The sequence below is a fragment of the Trachemys scripta genome, chromosome 1 (assembly GCF_013100865.1).
Source record: "Trachemys scripta elegans isolate TJP31775 chromosome 1, CAS_Tse_1.0, whole genome shotgun sequence".
NCBI lineage: Eukaryota > Metazoa > Chordata > Testudines > Emydidae > Trachemys > Trachemys scripta.
The window spans coordinates 231,703,393-231,715,648 of NC_048298.1; the positions used below are offsets into that span (position 1 = coordinate 231,703,393).

General features: G+C 40.5%; 1 protein-coding gene and 1 non-coding gene across 4 annotated transcripts in view; both read right to left on the reverse strand.

The window, feature by feature from the left end:
* Positions 1-1,523: 1,523 nt before the first annotated feature.
* RNF149 (ring finger protein 149) overlaps positions 1,524-12,256 on the reverse strand; it is a gene marked incomplete at its 5' end in the record, with an annotated part of 30,521 nt that continues 19,788 nt past the window's right edge. The window contains 3 exon segments of one of the 3 annotated variants that reach the window (XM_034757993.1): positions 2,452-2,482; positions 4,433-4,489; positions 7,096-9,080. In XM_034757993.1, coding sequence (XP_034613884.1) covers positions 9,022-9,080 — 59 coding nt within the window. In that variant the 3' untranslated portion in view covers positions 2,452-2,482; positions 4,433-4,489; positions 7,096-9,021. 3 annotated transcript variants of the gene reach the window in all.
* Positions 5,398-5,511, reverse strand: LOC117871409. The gene has a single exon (XR_004644219.1). It is a non-coding gene; the product is annotated as a small nucleolar RNA SNORD89 (small nucleolar RNA).

Sequence of the window (12,256 nt, forward strand, 5' to 3'; positions counted from 1 at the left end):
GCCTCTTCCCTCTGGCTGAAGATGTAAATAGCTGACATAATTGTTACCATTTGTGGATGCATGGGGATCACTGCATGAACCATGACTGAGGATTTAATACTATACATTTAAATATTGAACAGGTGTGTAAAATGTTACTATGAATTTGCCACATGGAATCCCAGAAACACTCTCCTTACTGAAATAGTTCAATATGTGAAGTATCAAAACCGGATACTATCAGGATTTGTGATGTGACATTCCCTACTGTGCTGCAGCCTCACACCTGGCATTTTATTTTGTGTCTCTCTTCTGCTACCTGCCTGTTGCTCCCCATCTTTTTCCTCTCCCCCCAACAAAAAGTTAAACTACAGTGCTTGCTTGCCACTGTTCCCTGGAGCCAAAGCTGAAGTCCAGCTGCAAGCAGGGCACAAAGGGAACAGAAGTATAGGTGACTCAGCAGGTCAGCCAGGGAGCTGAGCTACTGAAACTGATGAACTTACTTCTCCTTCCCCAAGTACCAGGGGTTTGTGCTGGGCTGCCTGGACAACCTCAGCCTGCAGAGAGCATAACAGAAGAGCTCATAATGGTCTGGTGAATTTTACATTAGAGATTTTCAACTCAGAACCTTAGCCGTATCTGTGTGAGAATGAGGGATAGTCTATGGTAATAGAATAAATTAACATTGCTGTAGGCTTTGACTTAATAATGCAAAAATGTGCTGCAGAGTACACAGGGCCCTGATTATAGGCTAGTGCTTTTCAGCTACTGTAGGCATGAGGTTAACATTTGTAGCTTAAACAAACAGGGTTGCTTAAATTGCACATGGTAGATAGTTCTCTCTAGTAATATGCCATGTCAGTAAGGGGAGGGTTAGAAGCCTATTACATTTGAAAAGGAGTTTTGTGTGAATTCAGCTGCCATTACACTAAAGGTCCTTCTGTATGCACCATCTCAGAAATGGCTACCCACATCACAGGCAAAGCAAGGTAAATGCAAAGTTTATTAAGAGGACCTCCCAATCTGATTTTTTTTTTTTAATTGCAAGGATTACAGGCATAGAATTATAGAATATCAGGGTCAGAAGGGACCCCAGGAAGTCATCTAGTCCAACCCCCTGCTCAAAGCAGGACCAATCCCCAGACAGAAATCATGAAAGCTTCCTCAAATTTTTAATGCATCCCTCTCAAGCTGACTAGAGCAACCTTGCTATACTAGTCCCTGCTCCCACCTAGCTTCAGAAGGATTTCCTGCCCCAGAGCAAAGGAGGAAGGGGGGGGAGCACAGCTATGCAGGAGAGGCCATATAGGACTTGTATCTGGCTTGTTCTTTTGGGGAGGGGAGTGTCCTGTAACTCTCAGCAAGGATCTGAACCCAGATTTAAGGATGAAAGACTAGTACACCACATCTGTGTTCCTACCAACGGAAAATGCAAGTTTTTCCAGTATTGCATTCAATGTTGAAACTAACATCTTTAGGAAAGAAGATGAAGATCCAGTTGCAGTTGAAGCAAATGAAAAGCTAGCTGGTACAATAATAAGGTAAGAAAGCAGTCAAGTTTTCTAATACCATTACATTTAATAGGACCATACAACTTATGGGATTTTAGGTTTTTTTTTTAAACCAATAACTTTTTTAAATACACAATACATAACATTGATTTCTTTAATTCAACATTTTCTTAAATAGTTTAACGTATACAATGAAAAAAGTTTAATGTGCTGAATCCAATCAATGCAACCAAGTTTATTAAAGAGTTAGCACTAGGGTTGCCATTATCAAAGTCAAACAGTTTGATTGTGAGTAGTAGTTTACTCATTCTGGTTTTGCTCAACACCAATCAAGTTTGAATAAATTATTTCTGTGGATTAAATGTTGCCTAAGCATTAGACCAACGCAATCCCAAAGCTGCCTCTGTAGTTGCCAAAGGCAAAGTCCCACCAGTGGGGTCAAAGCTGTAATACATATTTCCCTGTTAAGTTTTTAATGTGTTCATTTTAAACACCAGATGATCCCACGTGGTGACTGAAAGAACAAGAAGTGTTCAAATATTAATGGTAGCTCAATGAGCAAGTTCAAGGAGCAATTACTTGCAGATCGTCTTTCACCAGAAACATCAAACTTAACTGAATTAAGTTTGACTTAGGGCTTTAGGAAAAAAACTAAAGCTCTTATGACTACTTACTGAATTAATGAAATACAGTAGGAGTTCTAGTTTTAGACAAATATATTCAGTAATTCCAAATTGTGGATGGAATACAGTATAGGTGATATACCTACTAAATTAGATCCCTGTCCAATTAGAGTATAGGTGGACTAGTTAAGTTTCCTGGTGATGAATTCCCTTACACAGATACATGCAAGCAATCACAGACATCCTACTTTAAACAATCTCAGGTCATGGCAAGTTAGAGTTCAGTATCCAATTTGAATACATGAAAATATTAACTTGACTTATGTGCATCTTTTATATTTCCAGTTCCAGATCATCACACCATGTCACCTGTATGAAAGAGAAAAGAATATTCAGTAAATAGCACAAAGAAGAGAGTCCTATGAAGAATGTAATTTAGAATTTGTTATTTTGGTGCAGCGTTGGAAGTTGTAGAACTGATGAAAGGGAAGAGACTGCTAGTTTTGGCTGAAGTCAGACAATGGAAAATAGCACTTGTTCATTCAGCTGCCGGCCACATTTCTCATCTGTAGGGCAGCACCTGCCAAATTCCATCATACTGCTAGGTTAAATCTACTAGGAGCACTGTCATTTTCTCCCAAGTTAAACTCCAGTTGCTCACTCTGTTCCCCAGGGGCAGAAGGGCTGATCTGATGCTCCCCTATTGGATAACCTCATGTCTTCCACCAAGAAGTAGTTCTGCATTAAATAGCACATGATGTTGAAAATCACTGATGAAAGCTATACACAACGTCCCAACTCTGGTAACTTGGATTTTCTTTAATCTCCACAATGAAGTCACTGCCCTTATGATCTGCAGCACTCCTATTACTTGGAGCTTTCTGGAGCACAATTTCCCAATTTTACCAAATGCTGTGGAGTGGTTCTAAAGTGCTGACAGTAGAGCACATTTATTGTTCTTTGCAGCCGGTACCACATTTGGGATTAGGTTCCACAAACTGAATATGTCAGCCTTAATTTATTGTACATATAGTCTCAAAATTGCTGGCATTGTTAATAGTAAACTTATCAAAACCCTCCTCTAGGGCAAAGAAGCCTGCTTTGGGGTTATATAACCATCCTAACCAGAAATGGCAAAGCATCTGACTGCAGCCATAATATAAAAATCACTAACACTGCTTTCTAAACAGTCTTAACACCCCTACAAGGCACAACTGTTCCATTTTACAGATGGAGAAAGTGAGGCAAAGAAGTCACAGTAAACTGGTGGGAGGTCAGATAAACGAACTTTCACACCACACAATTAGCTTATGTAACTCTGCTACAATATAATAGAGGCCAAGAGGTTAGAAGGATTAAAAATGGGATTTGATATGTATAAAGATGCTAGAATTATAATAGTAAGTTAAAAAAAAGAAAAGGGGTGTGAAAGGGATCTAAAATCTTCATGGTGCAAGGTTTTATACAACCTCTAGCCTTTGGTGGGTTAACAATAAACTTTCCCAGGTGGCAGGTTATCCCATAACTATTGCAGGGTTTTTGGTACCTTCTCTCAAGGATATAATATTGGCTACTATTGGTGACAAGATACTGGGATAATGGATTCCTAAAGTAAGGCCAGAATAGACTAATATCATTCTAGTCTGACTTCCTGCTTCACACAGGATAAAGAACTTCATCAAATCCATAACTTCTAACAGAACTACAGCATACCTTTTAGAAACATAACCAGTCATGACTCCCCCGTGTAGGTACTTGTAGACCATGATCAATTTATCTCAACCGTCTCTTGGATAAACTAAATATACTAAGACTAAGGAAGCTCAGTTTAAAAGGCGTGGTTTTCCAGACCTTAGATCTTTTTATAGCTCTTTTCTGAAGGCTTTCCAATTTGTCAGCATCCTTTTTGCAGTGTTGACACCAGAACTGGACACAGTATCCTAATAATTCTCACTAATGCCAGATACAGAGGCAATACCACCTCCCCACTCCTACTTGTTTTTCTAAAAGACAGGAATTACCTTGGAAGTTCTGTAGCCTGTGTTATACAGAAGCTCAGACTAGATGATAATGATCCATTCTGGCCTTGGAATCTATCAATCTGTTTATATGCCCAAGGATCATGTTTACCCTTTTAGGTACAACATCACAGTGGGAACTCATGTTCAGGTGACTATCTACCTTGTTTCCACAAATCTTTTCCAGGAGTCATTACTTTCAAGAATATAATCAAATCTTTTAAGTGTAACATACATTATTTGTTCCTAGATGTATGTTGCATATGGCTGTATTAAAAACATTCAAATAAGCACATCTTACCATGTGATCCAGGGCATCTGTATAATGGCTGGTTACCACTCCACCAATTTGTGTCACCTGAAAATTTTACCAATAATGATTTTATATTTTCTTCATGATCACTGAAAGATACTTAACATCACTGGACAGTGAACAGACTCCTGTGGGATCTTATTAAAAACAGTCCAATTGGGTGACTATTCTATTTTTTTTCCATTTTCAGTTAACTAATTTTTAATTCATGTAATATGAGCCGTTGAATTTGAATAGTACTTTTTTTTAAAAATCTGTAAGTCATACAGGACTAAGTCAAATGCCTTACAGAAGACTAAGTATATTTTCTCAGTTATCTTTATCAAGCAAATCTGGAATCTCATCAAAAGATACCAAGTGGTCTTAAACCCTGTTTTCCATAAAAAAATGTTGATTGGCATTAGTTACACTGCCACCTTTACATTCTTTACTGATTGTGTCCCATACCAGCATTTCCCCGATGTTGTCTGGGACGGATGTCAGGCTAACCTGCCTATAATTTCCCAGGTTCTCATTTACCCTTTTTAAATATTGGCACAACATTTTCTCTCTCATCTTCTATCAGTCTGATCCAATATGGCAATTCCTATGTTCTGGATAGGCAAGATCTGTCTCAGCTATCCGTATCTACCTCAGTTAATTCTAAAACAGCTTAGCCCATGTACGTAGAGCAGTGGCTTTCAACTTCTCATTTGCAAACCCTTAAGATTTCAAATGGAGGGGTGGACTCCTTTGGAAATCTTAGTCTACTGACCCCAGGGTCCGCAAACGACAGGTTGAAAGCCACTGATCCAGAGGTCCCTTTATATAGTAACACTAGACTGGTTATTGACTTAGGACAAGGGAAATAATGTATTTCAGGAGGTTTCTGACAGTCTTTTGCTACCATTTGAAGTCCAGAGACAGTTTCTTCCACCACCTGTGTTTCTCCACCTTTCTCTAGAAAAGCGGTTACTGAGGTCAGACTAATAGTTCGCTTCAGGAGACTTTGTCATTGTGCTTCCAAAGAGAGCAAACTGCTTATGGAGACACTGCAATTCGGCCTTTTATTGTCATCATTCCTCAGCAACACAGAAATCCTTACAAAGCTTGGCATATCAAAAGAGGAGGATACCTTATGATTGCATCGTATGATATTAATAGTTATTGATAATCAGAATTACTATAAATCCTGAATCCGTTTATATACATTTAAACAGCTATGAGGGACACCATAACTATTCCCACAGAAGCTATGGATTCTCAGCACCTCTGAACAACAACAAGGCATCAAGTTGGGCACTCAAATATTGGGTTGCACAAAATTTATGGACATTTCTGAAAATCTGTCTGCAAGTGACTTGGCCATGGTTTCAAAAAGTCAGTGGTGGAGCTAAAGACATACGCCAGGAATCCTTGTTACCAGGTCCATGGTCTACAAGACAATAACACTTCTTCTAAACCAGTCAAACTTAATATTTTGAAACTGCTTGTCAGTGGTTGGCTGACCCTTGAAGGGGAGTCAGGGCCATCTTATCTGAGACAGGCTCCTGTAAGAGAAGTCAACCCACACCCACCAGGACATAATTAAATCCAAGATGGCTGGTTGGTAGCTAATTAGCCTGATGAAGGATTACCAGGGTTCAGCTGTGGGGTGGGGTGGAGTGTTCTAGAAACAGGAAGCTCCTGAGGAAATATGCTCCAAGGAGAGCTCACCAGAGCAAGATGTCTAGAAGGTGTGCTCCTAGGGACAAGGAACTCCCAAACAGTGGCAGGAAGCCCAGCTTGTCAGGAACTACACAGTGCCCCAGAGAAGAGCTGCAGTTGACATATCTCTGCAGACTCTTGGCTCTGGGAAAGGATTCTCCTCAGATAGTGGCAAAAGGCCTGATTCCAGGGAAGAGATCTGTGCTGAGAGAACCCTGCTTGAACAGGGCCTGGATGGAAGGAAGCACTGGATCCAGGTTGAAACGGATAAACTAAGACTGACCATTTCCCAGCTAAGACTCTGTGATGAAGCTTTGCTTGTATTTTCATTAGGCCTCATTGAACTTACTGATGACACATTAGAGGAAACTGAGCCAGGGATAGTCTGGAGCACCATGCTTAGCCAATTCAATTTCTATGCTGAGAAAGAGCTTTATAAATCTTCCTCTAAAAATTTTATAAGTAAATTTTTAGATTCTTTAACTTTCTGTGCCACGTTTCTCTCCAATCTTACATTCTGTTCTTGAAGTAAGCAGACTTAATCTATTCATTCCTTTTCACTTTTTAATGGTTTATATATAAGGCCCTACTCAATTTGGGATATTGCAGATCCCACAATACTACATTTCAATCTAAATTTTCTCAGCTGTGCGGCTGACAGACAGTGGCGGATCCCAGCTGCCCAAAGGGCTCCTGCTGTCAGCCTTGCACATTAATAATTGTAATATAAAAAGCAGCAAAAAGTCTGATTGTCAAAAAAATTAGTAGTTCTTGCTTATATTGTACCAGCAAATTTTTTCTTAAATAGGTCTTCTCTGGATTTTCCAAATTACCACAATTGAAAGAGGTCCATTATTACTTTTCTGTGATTTTCTGCTTCTTGTCTGCCACTCAGCCGCAATTATTGGACAATCATCCCACAATTCAAGTAGGGATCTTACTTATATAGAAGTTGTACTACTCACCACAATGCTCCCGCCAATGTGGATTCCATGTCTTGCTGATATCTGCAACCTCCCAATGTCTCTGATAACTTCCTACAGGCTCCTGACTGACGAGCTGGAGTTGTGACCCTCTTGACATTTATCCACTAAGAATGTTCAACTTTTGTGTTAAGGAAGAGGGAGAAGACTCAGTTGCTATATTAAAGAGTAAATTAAAAAGGCAGTCCTGGAAGTAGAGATGAACTTGCTTTGGAGGCATACTGGTTCCTATGCATTGTTTGGAGATGGGGATGTCAGTTATTAAATATTCCAGTTCCCTGTGTGCTTCTCATCAGATAGAGGCATCACAAAAGTTGCACCTGCTGGTGAAATGAGAGAACTATGCCCTGACAATTATTCCATGAAATCTAATCGGGGGCACTCCTACTGGGAAAAAAAGGAGGCAGATCTTAAGAAGTTATCACTACTAAGAATATTTTGGAAAGACAAATATTTGATGAACTGTTTGGTAAAGTAAATGCTCAATTTTTTTCCCAGTTGAAGACCCCTTCATTTCTGGAAAATTCATTCTAAAATAAAATTACTGCTCCAATTGAAGCACAATACAAATTAGAAAACGATTGCATATTTTCATGTTCTTAAAAACACTCCAAATACACATTGTTTTAGAAACAAAGTGCACTTCAACAAATGTCTGGCAAAAGACACTGTTTTAAGCAACCTTACAAAAAGTCTGAGGAATGTACCATATACATTCATTTGTAACATGACAGTACTAAAAGCCTAAGAATTCAACACTATTAAAATGTATACAGTACTGTAAATATACATAGTTCTTTACAAAACAATTTAGCATTTCCTTATATTATCTATCGTATGTAACTATCTGAACAGGAGGTCAAAAAGAAACAGGGTTGGTATTTCATCTCTGATGCTTCGGGTTTAATAATAAGTGCTTTAAAAAAAAACCAACCAACTATAAAGGCACAATACTGCTAATCTAGCAAAGGAAAAAACTAATGACAACCCCAGTCAAAGTCATAATGGGAAATAAACTAGGAAATTCCTTTTGGCTATGGGATAAAAGCAAAGACCCCTAGCTTCATAAAAAGATCTTAAGAAGGGATCCCAACTTGTGCACATGGAAATGGGGGCAAGAGGGAAATCAGGAAAGTCTAAAACAGAAATAAATTCCCTAGCCATAATAGCCCTTTTCTACTCGGTTTTACTGATTTAAACATTGAGAGGGAAGTAACTGACATGAATGCTAGGTAAGTCAACATGCTCAACTTGTTAAGACTATCCCGCAAAGACACTGAAGTCAACTGTTACTGGTAGAAGTTAACGAGATGGAAAAATTTAAGTACTCAGCTCTGAGTTGGAAAACACTAAGAACCAATGATAAGAACCATCAATTATTTTTCATCCAGTGGTGGGAGGAGTGGAAGATGCCATGTAATATCAAAGAAATTATTTGATATTTTCACAATCTATTTGCATGCTTCTTAAACATCCAGCTCCAGTTACAGCAAAATTTAATTTGTTTTTTTAAAGTACGGTTTAATAAAATGTAGTGTTGTAAATGCTTTCATCTTTATGTACATGCTAAACGTAAACACAGGGTAACCAACATTTATCCATTAAACTTTTTATATTCTGTTCTCTCATCTTAGTCTACATCTTTGTTACAGCCCTCTGGAACACACTGACATTGTAATAATTCTTATATCAACAGAGGTATTGCATCTTTCATAGGATCAGACAGACTAGTTTTAAAAAATCCTCTTTATACAAAATTCTTAGTTATTAGCCCTTTTGGAACATGAACTAGAAAAGTTCTCAAGATAAAATAAATTACATTGTTATTTTTCCATCAACTAGGCAAAAGTTCATACTAATTAAATAAAAAGTTCTTTAAGCAGTCTAATCAGTCTTCCATGAAGTTTTTCAGTGGGAATTTCCATTAGACAGATGTTCTCCATGCCGACTATCACTGCCATCCATGTCTAAAAATTGGGAGTTACAAAATGTAAATCAATTTGTTAAATCAGTTATTTAAATATTAACGTGGTGAGCTATTATTACATTTACTGATGCTATCCCACAGAGAAACAACTTGGAGACAAGTTCTACAGTCAGTCATGCAATATTCCCTTTGATTTCAATGGCAAAGCAAAATAGTGCACAGGAAATGAAGGTTACTTGTAACCAGAATTCTTTGAGATGACTGCATAGTCGCATTTATGGATGTTGCGCCACCTGGTGGAACCCAATGGTAGAACCTTCTTCAAGCAGTGCCCATTAGGAGAGCATGTGCACCCCTCCTCATCTCCCCTCAGTGTTTTTGAGCATTCTGATTTGGGGCAAAATACAGGGAGGTGTCACTGCGCCTTCTACCACCTCAGTTCCTTCCACCAGTAACTCAGAGAGACCATAACAGAACTGAGATGGGGGAAGTGCGCAGGAAAAAACGAACAGTTACTAACCTTCTGTAACTGTTGTTCTTCAAGATGTGTTGTACATGTCCATTTCACTCTAGGGTGTGCACGCTCCAAGCAGTTGCTGGAAATTTTTCCTCAGTGATATCCGTTGTGGCAGCTCGATGCCTGTAGCACCAATATAAAGTGCCCAGCCCCTCAGTTCCTTGTTTCCAGAGAATTCCGATGTAGAAGGGCAGGTTATGGAATGGACATGTGTAACATTTCGAAGAACAGTTATGGAAGGTTAGTAAATTTTTTGTTTGATCGCACATATGCACTCCACTCTAGGTGACTCCCAAGCAGCTGAATAAGTGGAGGGATTGGAGTTCATGGACCCACTGACTGCAGAACAGTTTGACCAAAATTGGCATCATCTCTAGCCTGTTGAGAGATGGCATAAGGGAAGGAAAACATGTGCACTGATGAGTGCCTGGGGGTGTAGCCCCAGGGCTAGCCGCTGTTCCGGCTACCCTGGGACCGCTGCCAGGAGCCGCCGACCTATGGCTGCTCTGGCCGCCCCCAGGACCACTGCTCAGGCAGTCCTCAGGGCCAGCTGCCCGGGGTTGCCAGAGCAGTGACCAGTGCGGCTGGCCCTGGGGCTGGGGCTGCCCCAGCAGCGGCTGGTGTGGCTGGCTGGCTGCAGGCCCACCCAAGCGGCTGGCTGCAGAGCTGCTCCAGCGGTGGCCACTGTGGCTGTCTCCAGGGCCGCTTGAGCAGCCCTGGGATCAGCTACACTGACCACTGCAGAAGTCACGGAGGTTGAAGGAAGTCATGGAATCTGACTTCTGCAACCTCCACAACAAGCATAGAGCCCTAATGATTGTAAACCGATCTGCCAAATATAGCATCCACTCTAGAAGCTAGATCCAAAGCACAATGTTTAGTGTGTGCGCGCACTTACTTTTAAGGTTAGCAGCCTTGCAAATTTCACTAATTGGAACCTGCTTAAGACAAGTCAAAGATGCTGCTACAGCTCTAGACGAATAAGAACATACCACACAAGGCACAGGAACTTCAGTTGGTTTCTAACACTGAAGGATGCACTGTATAACCCAGCTGGAAATAGTCTGAGCAGATATACTATGACCCATATGATTAAACAAACCAGACTCCCTAAAACTCTTCCTTCTATCCAGATAATATGCAAGACCTCTTCTGGCATTTAAAACATATAATGGAGACTCCCCCTTTATTAGCATTAGGCTGGAGAGGGGAAGACAAAGGTAAACCAATTGTCTGACATATGAAACTCAAACACTATTTTTGGTAAAAACCTGGGGATCAGATCTAAGAACCACCTTCTCTAAAAAAATCTTAAGTGGCAGGACAGCCAGCAGGGCACACAATGCACTGACCGTTCTGGCTGCGTTACAGCAATAATGAAGATCACTTTGATAAATAAAAGAACACTCCCTCAAGAGGTTCAAGGGTGATCTCATACGCATAGATAAATCCAGATTAAGATATCAATATGGAAGGACACGTTAGGAAACCCCTTCATGAATCTTTTAGCAGAATCATGTACAATTGGTGATCTACTATTGACCAAAATGTAAGCTGAAATAGCCATTAGGTGTACTTTTAAAGAATTAGACAACTACTCAGATTTAAGTACAGTAAATATTCCAGAATATAGGGTATGGAAGCTGCCACTGGAGAAGCAGATTTTCCTCACATCCAAGCAACAAATCTAGACAATTTTAAATTGTAACACTTTCTAATACAGTTTTCTAAAATTAAGCAGTATGCTCTGTATCAATGAGGAATGTAACTGCTCAAGACTAGTCGAAGTCTGAAAGCCCAGGCTGTCAAATGAATAAACTGAAGATCTGGATGAAGGATACTGCCTTCTTGCTGTGACAAGAGAGCTGAAGACATGTACAATCTGAGAGCTGAAGCAGGTCTATGTTCCATTGATGTCTCAGCCGAGCTAGGGCAATCAATTAATATCATTTTAGCCCTGTCCTGAAGAACCTTTTTCACCACTTTCTGAATCATTGGGGGGTGGGAGGGAGGGGAAATCATACAGGAGGCCCTTTCCTCAATGTAGAAGGCAGGCATCTGAAATGGACAGACTCTGCCTCCCTTCTCTAGAACAGAAGAGGACACTTTGTTGATTCCTGTTGCAAAAGGATCTATGTTGGACCAACCTCAATGGGAAAAGAGGTCTTGAACTACCTGATCTTTCAGGGACCACCTGTGAATCTGAGAACTGTCCCTGTTGAGACTATTTGCTAAACACACTGCTCTCCTCTGCAAAATGCAGGGCCAAGGCTAGATCTTGTAAAAAATGCACCAGTCCCTAACCTCAATTAATCTAGAATGTCCTGAAGCCCAGTGACAAACATTTGAAGACTGTCCCTATTGGATGTGTAGAGGGTTGGGGCATGATGTGTAGATCTGAGACTTCCAGTGCTGCATCAGTCTCATTTGGAGAGAATCAAAGAGCATTACGTAAGTGGTATGTACATCCACCACCTCAATTAATCTAAAATGTCCTGAAGCCCAGTGACAAACATTTGAAGACTGTCCCTATTGGGCTCTGGGCAGCGCTCACCTGCGGGGCTCCCTGGAAGTGGTGACATCCCCCTCACCTAGCTGCTAGGCAGAGGCATGGCCAGGCAGCACTGTGCACTGCCTCCGCAGCTCCCAGCCAACGGGAGCTGCAAAGCCAGCGCTCTAGGTGGAGGCAGCATGCAGAG